The 22,708-nt window shown below is 34.9% G+C and overlaps 1 protein-coding gene across 2 annotated transcripts in view; it reads right to left on the bottom strand.

The window, feature by feature from the left end:
* Window positions 1-1,488: 1,488 nt before the first annotated feature.
* Window positions 1,489-22,708, bottom strand: part of LOC144974621 (constitutive coactivator of PPAR-gamma-like protein 1 homolog) — a 22,742-nt gene continuing 1,522 nt past the window's right edge. The window contains exons 2-16 of one of the 2 annotated variants that reach the window (XM_078917684.1): window positions 19,499-19,575; window positions 17,065-17,171; window positions 15,805-15,911; window positions 15,464-15,510; window positions 14,883-14,942; window positions 13,972-14,076; window positions 13,457-13,613; window positions 12,615-12,879; window positions 11,619-11,727; window positions 8,356-8,562; window positions 7,874-8,117; window positions 5,900-6,041; window positions 3,925-4,000; window positions 2,945-3,072; window positions 1,489-2,068 (exon numbers count right to left, since the gene is read on the bottom strand). In XM_078917684.1, coding sequence (XP_078773810.1) covers window positions 1,948-2,068; window positions 2,945-3,072; window positions 3,925-4,000; window positions 5,900-6,041; window positions 7,874-8,117; window positions 8,356-8,562; window positions 11,619-11,727; window positions 12,615-12,879; window positions 13,457-13,613; window positions 13,972-14,076; window positions 14,883-14,942; window positions 15,464-15,510; window positions 15,805-15,911; window positions 17,065-17,171; window positions 19,499-19,575 — 1,952 coding nt within the window. In that variant the 3' untranslated portion in view covers window positions 1,489-1,947. The remainder of the gene's footprint in view (window positions 2,069-2,944; window positions 3,073-3,924; window positions 4,001-5,899; window positions 6,042-7,873; window positions 8,118-8,355; window positions 8,563-11,618; window positions 11,728-12,614; window positions 12,880-13,456; window positions 13,614-13,971; window positions 14,077-14,882; window positions 14,943-15,463; window positions 15,511-15,804; window positions 15,912-17,064; window positions 17,172-19,498; window positions 19,576-22,708) is intronic. The other variant, XM_078917685.1, reaches the window with a different exon arrangement.

Raw genomic sequence — 22,708 nt, 5'->3', positions numbered from 1 at the left:
AAGGTCAAGGATCTTACATTTTTGCGCCAAATAATTTTGTATCTGAGCAATGAGAGAAAGAAAAAAATAAGGGGGAAAACAATACTCAACAGATATTATGCCAAAAACAGGCATATCATATTTAAAAAATGGCAGTCAATCATAACAATTGTATTATCATCATTGTTATACATACTCCATTAGAATCATCGTACAAAACAAGAAAAGTAACATGAGAATCATACAAAAATACATTTTCAGTAGTGTAAACATTTTGTTTATAAAAATATGTTTCAATTTCATTAAGTTCCTTTCATTTCATTAGCACACCTCTTGCAACAAATTTACAGCATCCCATTGAGTCACAATTTATGACCTTCTACAACAAGAACTATACAGAAGACCATTCACACCCATCACAAAGTTGCTTGGTAACTTTCCAAAAGTTGCTTTCAACTCGTTAATGCAGTTTGGATGAAGGTCTGCACAAAAAAACATAATTTGACTAAAAAGAATACGCTTCAATAACAATCGACTTAAACTGGATTATGTGAGAGTGACTAGTTTTTAATAATTGACTTAAGACGGATTATGAGAAAATGACCAAAGTTTACAGTGCCCAATTTGCATTATCAAGAAACACTTTCCTAACGTAATACAAAATGAAAGCAATAGTATCCTTTCCTTGCCTTATCAGTCGGATGGTGAATATATAACCTACTAGTGTTTACATCAGATGAGGAGTTCTATTGTGAAGGCCATTTTAACCAAATTTGTTGAGAAATTGTAAAACTGGGTACATCTGGGAGTTGCTTTTGTATCAAACAATGTAATTTATATATTCTACCCATTTGCACAACATACAGATGATGAAATAATGTGGGAAGCACATGGTTTGATCAGTGCTCTCTCTCTCACTCTCTCTCAAAGCACACACGCTCAATCACTCTTCTTACTATTTACATATGTATAATTCATTATAAATATATTTACAGGTGACAATAAATGAAACTCCTCTTTAAACGAAAATCCAAACAAAAAGTAAGATTGAAAATTCAAGAAAAGCTGTTCATGAATTACAAACTTTAGCTTTGCTAGCCTTTTGCTGAAATGATCAGATCATTGCTTGGTACAGTTGAAACCAAAGCCATGATACTGTATTTGAAGAGAAGAGAGAACAGCTATGTTAGTCACAATTTTTTGATGAGTGTTACAAAGATGAGTAGGTGAAGAGATTGCAAATAATGCCAGATAAAATCTAAATTATTCAACACAAATGTTCTCTGAAGCTCAAATCAATAATAAATTTGCCTAATAATAAAGAGAATAAAGACATAAAAATGTTCACAAGCAACTGATCTACTCCTCTGGAGAGCAGAGCTGTTCATTCAACTCCTTTTGGGGTGGGAGGAGAGAAATGAATAAACTATTTGCCTTAAACTTTACTTTTAAAGTTCCCTATTGATACCTAAAGTTAACAATGCATGGCAGCATTATATCATAAAAAACTTCTTTTTTTTTTTGGTGTGCTTCAATTCAACACCAAAATGGAAAACAAAAAAACAACTCAATTTCCCTTGACCTTAAATCCACTCAGATGATTGAGACGTTCTCATTGCTTCATATTTAAAAATACACAAACATTAAAGCCCAACATACAATCTTGTTTTTTTGTTGTTTATTTTTCTTTTTTTTTTTTCTCCTTAAGAATATAAGTTAAAATAAATAAAAATAAAGACAATGGGGAAAAAATGCACAAATATATAAGGGTCAGTATTTATTTGTTAACAAATGCAATATAGACAAATAATAACATGATAATAATACTTGATAACAACCCTTGATGAGTGATTTTGTCATCAACAAAACAAGTACAATGCACCATTTGAAATAAGATTGTCTACATACTGGATACAAGGGGGAATGATGACAGTCCACCAAGCATTTCGATAACCCAACAAGATTGCATTAAGCAACAGATACTGTAGCAGTCCCAGCTTCCTCTTCGTCAGAAGCACCGCTGTAGTCACCTCCTCCATTCACTTCCTCTTCCACATCAGAATGGTGGTCTTTGACCTTGGATTTCATCCTGTAAATAAATAAATATTAAATCGTTTTTAAAAATCTGTCAGGCCTCGTGCCTTTACTACCAAGTTGGATGGAGTTCAACCTTTACTACCAAGTTGGATGGAGTTCAAATTCTACATAGAAATATGTTTCAATACATATTATGATCTTTATTTTTGAACAATGAACTGAGGGAGGATGAACATCATTTACAAGCATTCCTGTCATGTGCTCCATTTGTCCTCACCACACTCACAGTTGTGATTATCTTTGATGCACGGAGTTGCGACTTAATGACAAGACAAGACAAGAATAGCCGGATGGCTCTTGATATAAAATGACACTGAAGTCTCACTGGAGGGTAACACATTAGAGGACTTTATTTTTTAAAACTTTTTCTTTCATACCAAAAATGGGAACATATATATGACAAGGGCAATATACTAACAATATAGGTAACAAATATAATTAAAATAAAAGAATAGGGTCTTTAAGGGGATACAATTCATAACAAACTCAATGAAAATATATATGATTATCATCCTTTGATCATTCACACAATAATTCTAAAATTAAGTCAACCATTACAATTCCTTTTTTCGATTTCTTTCGTGGAAGCTTTGAAATTCTGAATCACTGTCAGTTATATCAAAATGGAAATTTGTGTTTTAAAGGTTCATGTCTACAAATAATTTATTTTATCAAAGTAGAAATAATTTATGTGTCAAATCTCAAATTGTTTTTAACAGCTAGACAAATAATATGCATCGTTGTCACTCATTAAATCGATCATTTTCTGATAAAACATCAACGGTGCAAATGATGTGAGGCTAACCTTTCATTAATATTTACCATTTTTACATGTCAAACCAATCGTCCAATTGTCAAAATGACTTACGTGGATGAAACATCAACAGTGACACCTCGTCCCTTGGCAGGCGTGGCTTTTACTGTTCGACCTCTACCCGGTCTGGCTACAATTCTCACTGGACGTTTAGATTGAGAGCCTCTACCCCTGCCATAGTTCTGGAAGGAAATTATAAAATGCAAATAAAATAATACAAAATGAGTACTACAAGAAAGAATAAAAATAATACATAAAAAAACTAGGGGATACACATTTCATAACTGGCAGGGAAAAAAAATGCAATACACAAACAAAGGAGAAAAAAAAAATCAGAAATCATCCAAATCTTAAAATCTAAAATAAAATTTTAAGATAAAGATAAATGAAAACAAGATAATCTGACCTGCAGCAGATTACATAAAACCTAAACTTTCTTTACAAAAAAATCCCAAATTCCAAGGAAATACTGCAATTTCCATGTAAAAATTTTACACAAGAGGAAGATTTCCTATTCGAGCCATAGCGGCCAACTTTGCAAAGAGCTAAAAAATGGGACATCCTAACGCACAATACCGTCATGATACAACACAGCAACATGTTTGGACTATTATATAGTATAATCTAGATTCAGAGCTTTTTTTTTGTTCCTCATTTTAATGTTCTAGTCAAAAAAGCATAATCCTGGAACATGCATTCATTTCCATACACAACAACTGTCTTTTTTTTTTCCTTTAAATTTTATCAGATTGTGAAATCTGGACAGTCCCGATTTCATCTTGTCAGGTCGCCGCTATGAGCAATGGGATTCCAACTCGACAATCGATTTTAAAATTCAGTTATTGCTGAGTTAACAAAACAACTTTAACCTGCCATCCTTTACAATTTTGGAAGAAGAAAAATTGGCCTCAATTGGACTAAATAGAACTGTACTGGGACAACGGATACAGCTATTAAGCATGACATTTTTTTAAAATCAATAATTATTTATTATATCTATAAATCTTGGTATTTATCTATGTATAGCAACTTACACCAGGTCGCATGCCTCCTCTGCCATAGGCCATTGTACCTCTTGTTGGCATAAATCCTCTGCCGTTATACATTCCCCTGAAATGGTACAAAGGTTCAAAGAAAATAAAATTTTAAAAATAAAATTCCCTTTACTCATCCCATAGGGAAAATTTGTACTAGGGTCCGCTCAACAACCATTTAAGCAAAATTACAAAAGACATCCCCTTCCTGCCCCCTATGTTAACACCCCAATCAAACAGTAACACACCACTTGCTTGAATGTCAACCTCTTGAAGACCTGAGATGCACATTCCTCCCACCAAATCCAAGCATCAGTAACACACTTTAAAGTCACCTGGAACAACTACAGAAGACATCTAACTTCTACGTCATGGCACAAGACTGAAGGGCTAGAGCTCAGGTGGTCCCTGGTTCGGATAAGTAAGTAAATAAGTCCTAGGGTCTATTCCCAGGGAAGACTGGAATAACCCAGGCATCAGCCACAGTGCAGCTCTGCAACCGGAGCTAGGGCGAGGTGACATGCTCAAGGCCACACAGCACAACGGGAATTCGAACTCAGCACCTTTTTAGGTACGAAGCAAAGACTGAACCGCTGAGCTACGCTGACCCATTCCAAGTGTTAAATAACCGTTGTTAAGAGACTTCAATTCATTTAAGGGTTAGAGATTATTTGTTTTTAGCACCTATCTGAATTTTTTAAATTTTTGAATTTTAAGCATCGTCAAAAAAAAATTTGTTACCTAGGTGTAAAACATGGGTTACTAACCAAGGATCATCATGTCCCTTAATCGCTTTCAACCATATGAATTCCCTTGGACAAAAATTTTGCTTTCGCAGCCCAAATCATTGCACTATGAACACATTATCTACTAAATACAGCCCCTTGACTGATGGACAAAGAATAATTATAAAGACCTTTCCATATGGAACTGGTGTCTCAGTGTTGTGGCTTGTTGTCTAAATGATGTACGTTTTCGTGAGTTTTGTTCACTCTTAAAAACCATTGAGCCCTAAAAAAATAAAATAACTTATATGTGTGCTGTCCTCTAAGGTGTTCACTGCATTGAAGACAACTAAGGGACAGAATCTGTGATAAACACATTCACTTAATATATAGATAGGTAATAGATATATACAGTGCACTGTGGATACGTCGACGTAGCTTAAGTCAATTTTTTACCCAAGTCATTTTTTTTTGTCTTGGTCCCTCCCCCTTCATCCTATATAACATTAGTAAAAAAAAACAAAAACGAAAGAAAACACATAAGTCGATGTCGCTTAATTCAATGTTCTTATCACCCATTACCACAATAAAATCACAAATAAACAAGTATTTCCATTGGTTAAAAAAGCTACCAGTAAGAATTTTCATTGGTTAAGAATATCCACAAACGATTGGAGCACACAGATGTGACGTAGGCTAGGTGCTTTGTCTGATGTCCGTGCTCAATGCACATAAGTAGTATCGAATAGCTTAACATTTATCCATTTCACATTTTACATCACTGCAACTTCCAAGTCAAGATTTTTTTTTTTTTAAACCGAGGACAATCTATATAATGACCCTCTTAATTAGTAGGTATCAATTTTATCAAGAATTCAAGTCAAGTCGACAACTTCAATGGCAAACAGAAGGTTGACAATCCTATCACTGAAAAGAAAGATTAAGCTGATCGATGTAGTACGGCAAGCAACAAATAATCATCGTAGAGCAATTTGGCATACCAGTCATTTAGTTTCGATGATTAATGCGTGACCACTACTTCTCTGATCAATTCAATGTGACCAAGCAATGTCACCAGAAAGCGCAACATAAAGGGCCATACTTATTCTAGATTGGCTTGCTTTGTTCACACGCATTTTTGCTCATACTCGGGTTAAGTTGATTTTTTCCCTGCTCTCCTGGGCATCATCATATCCGGAGTCTGCTGTAGATAGTATGAATGACTCATGTATTAATGATGGATAACGCACCTTCCCCTCTGTCCAACAGACATGATCTGTGGGGACAATTGACCTCCTCTGCCCCTTCGTCCAGACATGTTAGGACCCCACTGGCCCACAACAACACCAGCAATCTCTAACTGGCCACCTCTGGCCTCAACAGGAGAACGACCTGACAAATAAAATATAAAAATGTAAATCTTTGAAAAATCTATGATGCTGGTACAAGATACATAAAAGATAAAAATAATATATTCTTATTCTAGGCTATTATGCAAAAGATAAACCACATCAATAAAGAATAATAATTTCCAAAATGCCTCAATAGAACTGTTTGGATTATGCAAAGAATTGAAAGGCAAACAAAGCAGCTTATTTTTATAGCAATGTTAAAATTTAGAAATCTTGGAAGTTATAACAAATGAGCAGGCCAATGGAGATGAACTACTACTTGATAAGGCGTCAGTGAATCTTGATGAACTTTAAAAAATTCGTCATAAAATGTCAGATGTTAATAAACTGCTTAAACAATAAATATAACATTAGATTTAGCTCAAAACCAAGAGTGAAATGACAAACGACACATGTACAGCTTTAATTAAGACACCAAAGTCATTTGTGACTGGCTCAAATGATAAAAGTGGATGTCGTGCCACACCTGGATTTGGCCTCAAAATTTATGAAATTTCACTTGTGACACTTGGAGGTATAAAAAAAAACCCCAACATATTTAGTTTTATGGCACTTTCAGGTCATTTCAGGACCAGTTAAACGTGAGATAATAACATAGCCAAAAGATGTAGAACTAACTAAAGCCAAGGACTCTGGCCAAGATCAGGACAAAACTAAGCAATCTCATTCCAAGACAAAGACAGGAAGCAATTGGAAAACAGATAGAGGGGAATAGAAGACACAGTAAGTACATCCCTGCCCACTATGGGAGGTCGGAAACCCCACCCATAGCGGGACACTTGACAGCCCTGCAATCCTAAAATTCCAAAACAAAAGAATTAAATGAACACGAGTCCAGATTATACCCATATCAGGATGGAAATATGAACAATACAGAATAAATTGGATTACATGGGATTACAGTTAGTAGAGTTCAAAATTATGTTTTGTTAAGGTTTTTCAATAAAAATAATCAGCTAATAATCAGTTAATAAACTTGAACTAAGTCAATTTGATGCATACGCCTCCATACATTAAAAAGCATCATAAGAAAAAATGAAAGAAATCAAAACAATTAAATTAGTAAATTAAAACAAGAAAACTTTGGAATGAAACAAAGGAAACAAATCTCGAAAACATTTTTTTTTAAATGAAGGAAAAACCCAAACAAATGAAACTTTTCAACACAAAGAGAAACTTTAGAACCATTTTCCCGCTTGATTTCTTGAGTCCCAGATTTTAGAGTCCCAAGTTTACTGAGAGAATATGCTAAAATAATATAGAATGTGGAGAGAATACATCATATGAATTATTGGTCTAATATATTTCCAGCTAATCAATCAAATAGTTTTGTTTCAACAGTCTATGTTATGCCTAAGGAATCTATATTTACAACTTTCATGAATTTATATTCAAACTGTGTCAAAATTTTATGCATACTAATTCCACAAGTACAAAAGCACAAATAACTAAATAAATAAAATTTCAAGAGCATTCAATTCGCTTCTCGCAACATGATAGCTGTCCCGTCTCCCCACCTCCTTTATTCCATTTTTTATGATATTAAACTTTATGTAATTTTTTTATGTGTATGTGTTTATTTCTTATGGAACCCTATACAAGTTTTATCTTTTATATTGTTATCAACTCGTTTTGACACTCGATATATAGACCTGGAGCTACAAAAACAATTTTCATGAATGAGGTCATATGGCTTATGGATAATAAATAACGAATGTAGGCATGCAGAAAAGGGGGAAAAAATTGATCTACCAGCAACTACGGGGTTACGACAGCGTGACGACATGTTAGGTGTAGAAATCATGTTATTACCATAGTTACCTAGAAGTCCTCGACCTCGACCAGATTGACGGTGCCCAATGTGGTCCCCAATGCCTCCACGACCGCGAGTCATGCCAGCACCAGCAGGGGGATACGGCATGTGACCAGGGCCCATGTGGTGGTGGCCTGGGTAAGGGTAGAAGTACCCAGCAGACATGAGAGGCTTGGCAAATTCAATGTGGAGATTTTCAAGGATAGCTTGTCGCATTCTCTCAACATGGAGGACTTGCTCCATCTAAATGGATGAATGGATATAGGAAATAGTCACAAAGGTGTGGCAAAATGAAAACAGCCCATAAATGAAAATGTTTTTGAAGAACTTTAAAATTTTGACTAGTCTACAGCAGGCCCATTATAGGCAATAAATAAAATCTGCATCCTTCTTGTAAAACTAAAAAAAAAAGACGAGAGAAAAAAATGAGAAAACAATTATTTAGTATTGCATTAACCTTGAATAATAGAAACTTGCCTACCTGACCATCACAAACATCAATGAGAGGAGTATTGTTGTTAGCTTTGAGCAACTTGTAGTGGAAAAGCTTGCCATCCATGTAGAGCCATGGGCATATCATGGTCCAAGGGATTGGAGCACCACACACATCATTGGCCATGCAGGCCGTTTCAATACCCGCCATAAACAGGGAGGCCAGTTGATTGCCCCTGGGCATGATTTGGGGAAGCTGAGGATAGATTTTTAAAATATCAAAGGTGAAATTTGGAAAGCTTAGATGATTTTTTTTTTTACAAGTAAAAATGCTTTCTATGAACATGGCTTATGCAATTTATTCCAAGCTCCTATAGATAATAAATGGTGGCACTATCCCACTGATTTCATTTTAAACATAGGATATCATACTTTTTCTTACACTAAAAAAAATATCTAAGCCAAATTTCGCTAAGAACAAAATGACAGTTTAATATTTGCCCCTTTTATTCTTAAAAAGTGAGAGAGAAAAAAAACCGTAACATAAAACAGGTTCAAAGTACCATCCAAAGAAAGCTTTTTATAATGAAGGATAGCCCACTTGTCACCTACCATATAAGTCTTTGAAAGTTCAATAGATGATGGAAAGTGAAAATTATTGATTCTTAGCAGATGTGTATAAAAGCATCTGGAGTCATGTTCCTCTAATAAAAGAGAACCATAGAGAAAAACGTTTTTACAGTAGCAATTGCACCTAAAATTTATAGTTAATTATAATGCTGTGATTAGACATAGAGTGAATATTCTCATCATATCACAAGACTAATCATTTTTGGATTTAACCAAATGTTTAGTCATTTTTCTCTCTTTCATAAACACCGACATATGCAGTGCACTATTTGATTCATGGTGACTACAAACTTTTCATAATGTTTGAAAAGTCATTTATCCTGGGTGCAAAGTTGTGTGTTTTGGATTTATAGATGTGCCAACTTTTCAGAAAAAAAAATCATGAAAATTCTTAGGGAAATCTGGGATTTAAAAGAAGATGTGATGATGGTGGTGGCAGAGGTGGGGATAGGGATGTTGGAGATGATGATGATGCTGATTTATCTAGGATGTTTTGTTTAAAACAGCTAGAAATAAGGGAAATCAGGAATGAGGGCAGAAATTATTGGAATTTCTTGATAAAATCGTGAGAGATGACAAGTCAGATTCAACTTTAAGGGCAAAGTTTTTCGTAAATCATGAAAAACGTGATTAACCAGCGGAAAATGCCAACCTTTGGTAAAAAGTTTCATTTTCCTTTTTAAGGGGAGGGGCGACACCTGAAACTATTTTCAAGAATAATGATTATATCCAATATCTTTTTATATTGGGACATTGCCTATGACCAATGGATTCGAACCACGTGATTTATTTCGGTGGGCGTGTCCGGTTGCCATGGTGACGGCCGCCATCTTGGATTTTACTCTTCTCTGGGTGCTATTTTAAAAAGTTACTTTCTCAATAAGTTTCCATGGAATTTTCTTGAAATTTGGCATGGTTGTATATTTGTATATTAATTAAAAAAATACAGAGCATTTTTTAAATATTTTAAATAGATTTTTATTTACAAATTTTTAAAAATTATATTTTTTCGGTATGATAAAAATCATGTTTTTTGACATAAAAATGTCAATTTTTCAAAAAATAATAAAGATATTTAAAATTCCTTCTGTATGATTTTAGATAATCACTATAGCTCTAGACATGCAAAGTTTTAAACAAATTGATTGATAAATGACAAAATAAGATAAAAAATAGTGTTAAAAAATGTAATTTTGAGAAAAACGAGATCAAAGATAACAATGAATGAAAATAATAAGACAAAACGGTACAACCAGCTCAAAACATACCAGCACCGTATGAGGGTCCCCCGTGTTCTTTTTCTGCCTCCCTCTGGGCTTTTTCACGGGTCTGAGCTTTCATTTTGCGTCTTTTTTTTCTCTTTGTGTTGAGCAACCCTTATGCTCTGGTCAAGTCTTTTTGACTCTGCTTGCTGACTCAACATCTGGGAGTGTTCTCCCAGTCCACCGATGCCCAAAGACACTTTCAGGGATGTTATTTCTATTGGACCAAAATTATACTCTGCACCAAACTCAACTTTTTTTAGGGAATGGAAGTATGTTTTATGGCATCTTGACCAAACAGAATTATGAAACCATTCGTTTGGATTTTGTGTTGTCTTCATCTCACAACACTTAAACAAAGCATTTACAGGCTTCAAGTGCTCATGAATTAAATCAAAATTCAAAGGTGTATTTACACGCTGCTTGTGTCAACAGGATACACATGGGCAGCAATATATTTTTTTATAAAAGCATCTGGAGTCCGGTTCAGGAGGACAATACCTATGTTGAGGGAAGTCATTGGTGTAATAACCGTGGTAAAGACCAGCAAGAATAGCCCATTTCATTTCTTTCCGCTGTGGCATTGCTTGGAATCGCTTTATCATAATACTACTATCACACACCAAATTCCAATCAAAGATTTGTAGTCACGGGTCAACCACGAGCCATCATAACTTTCTTGCTTTCTTGGCTTTTGTAGCAAATAACTGTTGCCAACGTTTGGATTTTTTTGTCACTTTAGGTATATTTATAATAATCCAGGAAAAATTGGAAATATTTAGAGATAATTAACGTGAATACGTGTCAAAATTTGATAAAACAACTGATCAATCGAAAGGTAAACAAATCGTAGTAAAATATAATAGTAAGAGAGGCGAACTTTCACCCTGACTCAACATCCAATCCCTGGCGCGGAGTCAGAGGTCTAGAACAAGGTCAGCCAATCAGATCGCACCATTCGTGATCACGTATTTACCTGACAACTTGACCTCTTATCAGCTGTTTGACACACAATCTTTGTTCGCGACTAACAGTTTCTAAACTCCTCCCCTGCCCATATTCTGATATTTATGAGACTGAAACCGTGTCAAATAGACGGGCAAAGAGTAGACTAAACTATCGATATCAAAATTTACAACATCGATATGTATTATAATGCTTTTCAGTCCTATTATTTTCAGTTGAATTCTTACAAAAAATTGAAAAGTTTGGTATTTTCATGTCGACTTCCATGGTTATGAAAGACGATTTACAAACTTTATATTATCCAAATCACCATCTAAGTGCTGAAAATATGTGAAAAAATGATTGTTCTTTGATAATAAATAAAAAACTGAAATTTTATATTTTGACCCAAAAATCGATATTTCAGGTGTCGCCCCTCCCCTTAAACGAATCAGGACTCAATAATCATCAATACCTTTAGATCCTGCATGGTTTGGAAGTCCCTCAACAGAGGAGACACGGACATTGCCAAGAAAGCGTCCAGTTCAGCTCTTTGTAGTATACGTCCATATTGAAGCATGTATCTGTCAGGGAAAAAAAACGTGTAATGAATGAATAATTAGCGAATTGTCTGTGTCTAACTTACAATTTAACTGTGGTATTCTGGTAAATAATAATTCCATTCAAAATAAAATTGCTTTAATACAGTGAGGCACTGTGAATTCAGTGTAAATATAACTGAGCATTCATCATCACCTTTTGTCAGGTGCATTGATGTGATGAAACTTGCAAATTAATGTCACAGTATTTCTACAATGACAATTCAGTTCAGAATAAAAAGCTACGGTAATCACAATTTTTTTTCTTTATTTGTTAAGGTTAGCATGAATCTTATTTACTTGTTACTTTTTCAGACCAGCAAATTAAACTAAACCCATAGCGGCCAACTTTTCAAAGAGCTAAATCGGGACACCCTAATACATGACCCAAAAACAGCAGTATGTTGGACTGTTATATATAATATAATCTAGATATAGAGTTTTATTTCTGTTTCTTGTTTTAATTTGATAGTCACAAAGCACAACCCTGGGACATGCAAGGGTCATTTCCATACACATATACATTACAAACCAATTTTTTAACTTTAATTTTTTTGTTAACTCACTCAATCCTAGAGATTTTTTATACTTTTCAAAATTGGAAAATATGTATTAAAAATGAGAGTGTGCAAAGATCGTTTTATTCAACTACCATTAACTTGTAAAAACTAAAAACATTAGCTTTGATACTACACCTATAATTTGTCTCATAAAAATGTAATTAATAGATATGGGCTAAAAGTAACCCGGGTAAACTACGGAATACAGTCGGTGTTAGGGTTGAGTGAGTTAAGACTGCCAAATAGGGACAGTCTTGATTTTATCAGGACAGTTGGCAGCTATGTAAACCTGATCTATGTTAAAGGTAGTACCTGAGCACACAACACATGACTAGCAAGTGTGATGGGATGTAATTTGTATTCAACATCAAACTGGAATCGCTCATCATAATTGTAAGAAAAGCTCTCAGACGCCTGTCTTTGTCACCATCTTGCTGACCCAGCCACATTCGCTGCACACTGGGAGTCTTCCATTCCACGGGACGGGCTGTCACCACCTCATAAGCTGCCCTTCCTGACCCACGTCTAACCATCCACTCCTTGACTTGGGCAGTGAAGTCTGCAGGGGTCTTGTTGGCTGATGTGGAAAGAGATAAAAAGTTGAAAAAATGATTTAATTTGTAAGGCAGAGATCTCATTAAAATTTTAAGGCACAGAGAGAGAAAGAGAGAGAGAGAGAAGGAGAGAGAGAGAGAGAAGGAGAGAGAGAGAGAGAGAGAGAGAGAGAGAGAGAGAGAGAGAGAGAGAGAGAGAGAGAGAGAGAGGGAGAGAGACAGAGAGAGAGAGAGAGAGAGAGTAAGAGAAAGTCTACATGTCAGCTTACCTTGGTTGGCAGTTTCATTTAACTACTAACGTTTAGAAATATCTTGACTTGTATGGGACAGACAAATGTCTAGGACACCACTTTTGTCGAGTCCCAAAGGTGGCTCTGCCCTATGCAAGTTCGAATGTACACTAAAAAGGCTTTAATCAAGACATATTCAACGCTTATTACTTTTCTAAGAGTGCTTAGCTGAGTCTTTAAATTCAAAGAATTATGTGCAACAAGCATTTCAAAACAAATGGAAAAAAAAGTTTTCAAAAATTAAAGACTTTTTGGTTCCTGGTACAGTCCAGGGAAAGAAAATAGATATTGCTAGAAGATTTACACTTACATTTCTCTTTGTTCTGTATTTCATGAACAATCTTTTGTTTGTTAAGATTAAGGAGGACAGAGTAGATGGTTTGCCTAACAGGTCTGTACACATCGATATAGCTGGGAAGTTCTCTGGGGGCATCATCTTCAAGTATTACAGGCAGTTTCACCTCACCCTGGGGAAAATACATTCAATTATTTAGTATAGAGCAGATTTCATATCATCTTTTACCTTTAAATTGATTTTTGTTTTATTGTGTTTTTTAAATATAATTTTAATTATCAATAAAATATGATATTTCATTATTAGAGTGACCTACGTAATGTAATGACACTGTCTAAAGCATAACTAAACGCAAGGCCATAAATTCCCAACTTGAAAAAATCTAATTCATAGAGAATTCATGGACTTTCTCCCCTCAAAATTGCATATGGATACGTATCGAATCAAGTATCAATTCCAACTTGAAATACAATTAGCATTTTCAATCTTTCAATCTAACCCCTAAAAAATCTGGTATTGAAACTACTCACCTGAGTTAGCACCTGGTAAATGAGGGGATGCATCAGACCTTTCTGGTGACGATCAATAGCTACTCGCATTATTTCATTTGACACAGGGGGCAAGCCTGGACTTCTCTGTTTTTAAAAAATACATAGCAAAATAGGAAACTAAAATAGTTTTGTTATGTACCCATTTTTTATCTATTTTTTTGTTTGTTTGTTGCTTTAGGTCTCTTCCAACACAATTGAGGTTATATGAGAGACCGCTGAAACAAAAAAACAAGCAATCCAACAAAAATAGTACAAATGTAAATCAAAATCATAACCTAAAGATATCATAAGCTAAATTATAAATAACCAAGAACAAACAGGCAGAAGATTTACAGAAAAAAAATATCCCCTGTCAAAAATACAATCACAAACCAAAGAAGCAGGATAGGCTAGTAAAGAGAAGAAGAAACGACATCACTATCGGATCGTACACCCATGCGAACATCATAGGTATATGATTCAAGGGTGATGCTCCCATCCAACCACCCGCTTTTTTATCTATGTTATCACTGCTTTTAACAATAATGTTTTAAAAAGAGAACTACACTGAGCGCGCGCTCCAGAGAGAGAGAGAGAGAGAGAGAGAAAAAGAGAGAGAGAGAGAGAGAGAGAGAGAGAGAGAGAGAGAGAGAGAGAGAGAGAGAGAGAGAGAGAGAGTATATAAAAGAACAACATATAGCAAGAAGCAACTAACAGTATGTTTTGAGTGCAAAGGCAGGATTCAATAGTATACAGAATGAGGACAAAGCAAACATTCCAAGGAAAAACCACAGACTTCAACACCTTCCTTTTCCAATGATAAAAATCATTTACTTTTAAAAATGCAAATAAAGTGATTAAGTTAAATGATTTGTTCCAGGACTAGTCAGTGATCAAACTAGATTACTTACAGCAGGAGTACTTGCATCTCCCATTGCATTGCTTTGGTGTTTGGGCACATCATAAGCATGCTATAGAATATAAAGAAAATCCGATAAAAATTTTTTTTGATGAAAAGACTAACTGATATGCAGTAAATATGATGTTTTACATATCTGTAAAATTCTTATTATCACCACCCAGTGGTCATACACTTTATTAATTACTAATGAATTATAAATAAATTGCCAAATCTCAATATAATCAGATAGATCTTATGATATATGTGCAAGAGTGATGGGATGGAGAGAGGGAGAGGGGGAGGGAGAGAGAGAGAGAGAGAGAGAGAGAGAGAGAGAGAGAGAGAGAGAGAGAGAGAGAGAGAGAGAGAGAGAGAGAGAGAGAGAGAGAGAGAATATAAAATCATCTCATCCAAGAAAACCACTTTGTCTTGTGTCATTCCTGACACTTGGCACCAGTCCGTGACTAAAAAATAGCAGAAAATGTCGTAGAAAAAAATATTTTTTTACATAATAAAAAATAAGAAACTTGCATTCAACATATCTGCGGAAGATTATCATTACTGATTTATAAAACAAGAACAGATACTTACAAGTGGGGGGTGTCCTCCGCTGTACAAGGGTTGTGACATCAAAGGACCTGACAAGAAAATAATGACAACCATTCAACTTTGAATAACAAAGACGTGACTTCAAAAACTCACAAGAATTTTACTTTATAGATAGACAAGTAGCAAACAAAATATCAAGTGAAAAATCAGGATTGATCTAAAATGCACAATTTCCATCCTGATTTCTATCAATTGCCACTTTAAACTGATGCAGTGTAGTTCAATTTGGTTACAAATCAATCAATTACCAACAAACATATATATACCAATTATTATCCAAACTTTCTGAGACAAGTATATATCTTAAGAAAATGCCTTCTTACCTCTGTTGAGTACATATTTGAAGTAGCCCTCTTGAGTTCCACTAACGTAATACTTGACACTTTTCTTGAATCTTTCTACTAGATCTGTTTTGTTGTTCTTTGCAAGCCTAAAAAGATTAATTGGGTTTTAAAACAAAAACAATAAGGACGTGTGAAGGAAATAATACTGAGTTTTCTAAATATTAAGTTATGTCATATTCAAGTGTGGACTTTGCCCATCCATTGGTCCCACCATGGAATGAAACATCGTGTAGCAAAAGAAGTCCTGCATGCCCAAATGTTGTTGGAAAAACAATATATCAATGGTTAAATGATTTCATCTAACACTGAGACTGAGATGAATATAGTGACAAGAACTGTTTTGTATGGTTTAGGAATTTTTCCCCACTGACAGCTCTAAATTGGTTGACCTGTTTCACACAATTGTCGTTATATCTTATGCCAATACGTCTCCATATTCGAACCTTACCTTAGCAAAAGAAACTTTGAATCTGCTTTCATCTGAAAACAAAAGTTCTCCAAAATGTGGGGCATAGTAATGCAATTTTGCTCTTGCCTATTCCAGTCATGCCGAGCAATGATTTGGCATTAACAGTATTCCAACATGGGATTTCAGTCTCCCTGAAATTGTCTTTGATGAAACGTGATCAATAGCTGAGTTTTGGAAGACAACAGGAGATTGATTTCATAATCAGCAACAACAGCAGTGTCTTCATTCACCATAGACACTGTTATTTCAGCTTTCTTTAGTTTCCTTGAAACAGTAGAGAAATGACAGTTCAATGTTTCTAACCGTCATTCCAGCCATTCACAAGTAGCCAAAATGGACTTGAATAAAACAGTGAAATTTATCACTCACCCAGTTAGTCACAATTGGCTACCTTTGTAAACAGGACTGGTTTGGCAAGAAAAATTAATAATAATTGCACAAAGGATATATGAAAATAGCTATATAGGGATGTGTTTACACATCTAAAAGAGAATCTAAGAGCATTGCTCAACCATAGTCACTAAAATTATCCATCGATAACAAGTGACCCGTGTCTGGTGTGCTATGTGCAGCACAGTATATTATTCCCAATGATTGTTAAATACCATGTAATTTATTAATTCATCATCAGATTACATTCATATTTATTTCTCCCTATTCCTTTTATTTTAAAATTTGACAAATTGGCTGATTTCAGTCAACTGACAAAGAATTTACAGGTCTAGATGTTATGTGAATGCTTATTTATTTTAAAAAACTCATGCACTTACTTGAAAGCGTTGTTACCAACAACATCCCAGTTATCCACCGATTGTAAATTACGCACATAGTCACAGGTAGCTTTGATCATTGCAGCATCAAGTTTATCACGGGGTCTCTGTCAATCAAATTTTAATAGATGAAAAGATACAACTTTACTGATCCAATGAGGAAATTATATTGTGTTTTTTACACAGCATGACCCTTACAAAAATATTACACAAATTATTGAGATTATGCATTTCAAGGGAAAAAGTACATTTCCGTATTTTAGGGGACAGCCATTATCTTTTTTTAAATTTCCGGGACAAATCCGGAAATTCCGAGACGGTAGGCATGCCTGTGCTGTAAGACTTCATGTCCACACAGCAAACTATCATAATACACATTCCCTAAAATATATTGCTTTTGATGAGTATATTTTGATAAAGATACACACACTTGATGGTTGGGCACAACAACATACCTTGCAGCTAATGGACCAGTGTCAGTCCCTGTTGCAGTCCAGATTGTTTTTTTCTGCTCCCCCCTATCCACCCTGTAGTGATTGAGTAGCAGTCTGTTAGATCTAGTGGAAAGTACTTTGCAAAAGTAGTCCCAGTCTCTAAGCAGGTGCCGATTAGCCAGTGGAAAAGTGAAGTGCTAGTTTGGGTTAAAATTTTAATAACACAATTTCACTTAATCACTGCTGCATTACATTTCATGATTCTAGAATGGTTCGGATAAAATATTAAAGAGCAGGGATCAAGTTTTCTTTTGGCATTATTGTTATTGTAGATATATCAAATGTAAAAGTCTGACCATCCAGCAGTTTAATACCACAGAAACTGAGATAAACCCTGAGGTTATGAAAGTCTAACAAAACTTGAGAATTTATAAAGCACAACATCCTCTAAGCATTCTAAAACACTTAAAAGGGTCCCCAGCCACAGCGATGCTTAACATTTTGGAGGAGACATAACACATGTGAAGCAATATTACAAATTTTTCTCTCAATGGACAATGCTGTTCCACAGCCAAAAACTCAAGACATGTTTACCCAGACACACAGCTATGAGTACTATGAGTAATCAGAAACATGAAAATGAGGAACCCACTTAGCATACTTTGCAATGTAATCGTTTGCTCTGATGCTTGTGTTTTGATTTTTAATTTTTCTTCTTTTTTTTGGAGAAGGGGGGGGGGGGGGGGGGGGAGGGAGTTGTTCGTGTTAATAGCATCCCCTCTTCTAAAACTCGAATGAGGAACACATATTACAGTATGTGCACCAACTGACATTTCAAAGGGTGTCAACAAACATTTAAACTGACATATATGTAAAATGAGTGTTAAATAAAAATGTAAAATCTGATACAGGTATAGTTGACATGCAAACACAAAAGATGGATGGAATTGTGATGGTGGTTGGGCGGAGATGAACCACCATTTAGGTGGGAATCCGCCTTTAGGGGAAGTTTCTAAGCCCCGAGTCTTAGATTAACATAAAAATCAGGATCCGGCTGACAAAACTTTGGATCTAAAAATATATTTTATACACAAAAAATAATCACAAGACTGAAATCCAAGGAAAAATACATAACCTGAGCACTCTCATAGCATAAAACATATATGCTCACATGAAAATTGATAGGCAAAATACACTTAATTATCTGGAAAAAAAAAACATTTAAAAGTGGTCACCCAATAACCACCTAAATGTAAATTTATCAACACAATAGTAAAAAATAAAACTTCAGAAGTTTTGAAAAAAGATAATGCTCTTGAAGAACTTCACAAAAAGAGAATCAACTAAAAATTTGAAGAGACCAATCACCCAAAATAAAGGAACTAAATGAACAAAATGCACACTCCTGTACTCCAGCATCAAAATACGTAATATGTATGGTTATGTAATCAGTGCTGAGGGTGACAGAAAGTGAAAAAGGAGGAACATTTTGAACAATTACCAAAACCTCATTTTTACTGCTTTAACCCCCACCTTTAGAGCGATTGCGATGATAAATTATCATTGATCCCCAAGCTAAACTGCACCTGTATGTTCCACCACACATCAACTCTCTCATTGCCAATATATTGATTGGGTGGGGAGGTTTCCTCCTCTGACTCCAAAATCATAAATTACCACGGAAAACCATCAACACTGTGAATACAAAATTAGGATCATGATTATACCATGGTCATCCTCTTGTGATTCTATCCAAAACAAAACGCATTATCTTGACACTTCCAGTTGGACTGATAGTTAGCTCTGAGCAGGGCAAAGTTTAGTTCTTGGAAAATTCTTAACCCACATTCTCTCACAATACTCAGGTTTAGAATGAGTTCCCAGGCATGCCAGCATCCCGCATTTTGCGGAATCATCCCACAAAACAGCCTTCAATCCTGTGATCCCGCAAACGCACATCTGAGAACAATTTTCATCAATGATTTAAAAGTAATACATACCCTAGGTTTGCCACTATCTGGTGCAGGCAAACTTTCTCTGAAGGGCACTAGATCCTCATCTGTTAATATATGGTTTCCTAAAAGAGCAAAACCAAGACAAAAATTTATTTTTTTAAAAATTAAGCTACATAATGTAAATTAAATTTTGCAAAGAGTAACCATGCAATCTTTTTTTTAATCTGAACCTGAAATTTATATCTTATTTTCAGAGGAAAAAAAATGGGAGTAAGCAACTCTAAAACATCATGAACCTATAGCTCTGGACCAAGGTTAGCCACGAATGTCAAGGAGACAATGTGATGGTCATGACAAGAAAACAGATCATAAAGGCTATATATCCACCCCTCATATACATACATACACACACACCCACACACTCTCTCATTATCTTACAAGCACACACTCACTCATATTCTTTCTATTAACATCCACTCAATTTCAACCACAAGTCTATTCTTATACTTATACAACTACAAATATTTCCACATTTTTCTTTGTTCCATTAATATCAATATCTGATCTCCATTTCTAGAAATTGTCCATCTCTAGACACTGACCCGCCTAAGCAATAACACCTTAAGGACTCTCAGGGACTCCATCCATCACAGAGAACACCCTTATCATTACATTGTTTGTTTTGTTTTACTGATGAAGGGGTTTGCTAAATCATCATTTACATGTAGATAGTGCTTCATTCCGAAGTCTTCCCATTTCAACCTTTTTTTCACTAGCAGTTAGCAGTCCCAGGCTTCAGACAACTCTTTACCACTACCACTACCTCACCATGCTCCCTTACGATAAAGGAAGTTGGTGTGGATAGCTAAACTCTGATGTACCAGCACAACTTTGGTGTCAAATAATCTAATTTCTTAATATATTAGTATTAGCTGCAAGCCTAGACAAATGAAAGCTCTGAATTGTAATTGTAAGGAAATGGGTAGTGTCAATTGCCAAGGACCTTGCCAATTGATAAATCGTCAATTGCCAAGGACTGTGTCAGTTCATCAACTACACATGTACTTTTAACTGCTACAGAGTAATGACATGAAGTGATGTTATTGCCACAGAGTGTGTAATTAATATTAAGATTAACTCTCTGTCATTTTCTCTTCTCTCTCTCCCTCTGTCATTTCCTCTTTTTGTCACGGACCATGCCAGTTGGTAAATTGTCATCTATTTACTAACTGCCACGGACTGATGTTGCTGCACAATATTTTACGTGAATTGCTCCCTATAATGAAGATGTGAAGTATATTTTCCTTTAAAACAAAGGAAATCTTAATTTCTGCTGAATCCCAAGTTTTGATCCGACAACAATAGTAATCTTTGTTTTAATATGATTTTAACTAGTCTTTGAATCCGTGACGTCTTCGTGAAAATACATATTAATTTAAGAAGGAAGTGGCAATTCGGACTGAATAGTCTCCCGTGGCCACATTGGGAGGACGACACAATGTGGGCAGTTGGCAGTGTGGAACTGATAAAGAAATAGAGAAAGAATTCAGAAGAAATTCTGTTTTGCCCATAATATCACACTGACTCGGCTCTTACTCTTACCCCTACTACTTTGAACTGTAGGATTGTTGCCTGTCTCACACTATCACAATGTTTTTTTCTTTGTCCTGATTTTATTTAGACATTGTGTTATGTTGTTAGAAAAGCTTTTCATTTATACCACAGTTACTTTTGAAGAGTTTTAACCCTTTTCTTTTAAAATTTCTATTTGGACTTCCGCTTCCAATTGATCTATGATTTAGTGGGTTTAGATTACCTGTTGATAGTTACAAAAATCGTAATTTTGATTTGCATTAATTCTATGTAATTATAATATTTATAATTAAAATATTTTTTAAAAACAACATTAAAAAAGGAAGTGTCAATTGCCAAGGAGCGAGTCCTTGGTAGTTGACGGTTCATCAACTGCCAAGGAATCAAATTGGAACTCTTCAGCTGCTTGTAGTGATTTCAGTCGAGTCTCCATTTGCGCGCATACGAATCTCGAATCACGTCACTTTCTACTTTCTTCCCTTCACTCATTCCTTGTCAATCGTTGTGGAACGGATCGAGTCAACACTTGTTGGTATTTGTTTTTCATTTTTATGTCTTTTCATGAATTCCAAGACAAGTTAAAATAATATCAAAACAAAAATTACTGTTGATTTCGAATTCAGCAAAAAAACCCAACTACAACAGAATGACGAAGTAGTAAATCCCTGCCAAGTCCTAGATTAAAAAAAGAAAAGTAAGATTTCCTTTATTTTAAAGGAAATATACTGCACATCGTCTTAATAAGGAACAATTAACGTAAAACATTTGTGCAACAAGATCAATCCGTGGCAGTTAATAGTAAATAGTTGAATCAACTGGCAAAGGTCCGTGACAAAAAGAGGAAATATGAGAGAGAGAGAGAGAAAGAGAAAATGACAGGGAGAGAGAAAGAAGAGTAAAAGAGAGTATTAATTAATATTAATAACATCACTCTGTCGCAATACATCATTTCATGACACTAAAGGTACTCCGTGGCAGTTAAAAGTAAGGTGGCGTTTTTATACACCTCCGTTGGAGGTGTACAAAAACGCACAGTTTTTATACACCTCCATTGGAGGTGTACAAAAACGCACCGTTTTTATGCACCTCCGTTGGCGGTGATGGTAAAGTTGCTGCATACGTCCATGAGGTTTAAATAGTTTTAGATTGTAGTTTAGCACGCTGCTTAGTGATTACCGATGTACAATGATAATAAATTAAAGAATAATAACAATAATTTTTAAAAATCAAAAGTAAAAAGAAACATGGCACACAAATACTGATCTCAAATAAATAAATAATTTTATAAAATTAAAATCGAAGTTTTTTTTAAAAACATGATAAAAAGTTTTTGAAAAAAAAAAGAAAGAAAAAAAAAAAGCAAACAAAAACTAAGTAAATCAAAAAAAAAAAAAAAACTCAACATTGGGAATCGAACCCGGTACTTTCAAGGTTGGAGTCTGACAGCTTGTCCACTGCGCTACGGAGCCACCTGACTGTTCATCACATTTAATAAAGTCTTTCTAAAATATTATTTTACCTTCAATGCAACTTCTATTTTCTGGTTTTATATTTCGATTTTTCAAATTATTAATATTTTTATATAAATTTATTAACAAAGACATCCTACAGATGTCACAATATAACTTTCGCCATGTCCAAATACAGAAACACAATATCACT

This window comes from Berghia stephanieae, chromosome 6 (assembly GCF_034508935.2).
Source record: "Berghia stephanieae isolate SIO BIC M18660-M18661 chromosome 6, UCSD_Bste_1.3, whole genome shotgun sequence".
Taxonomy (NCBI): Eukaryota; Metazoa; Mollusca; class Gastropoda; order Nudibranchia; family Aeolidiidae; genus Berghia; species Berghia stephanieae.
This window is presented reverse-complemented; position numbering and strand designations above follow the sequence as displayed.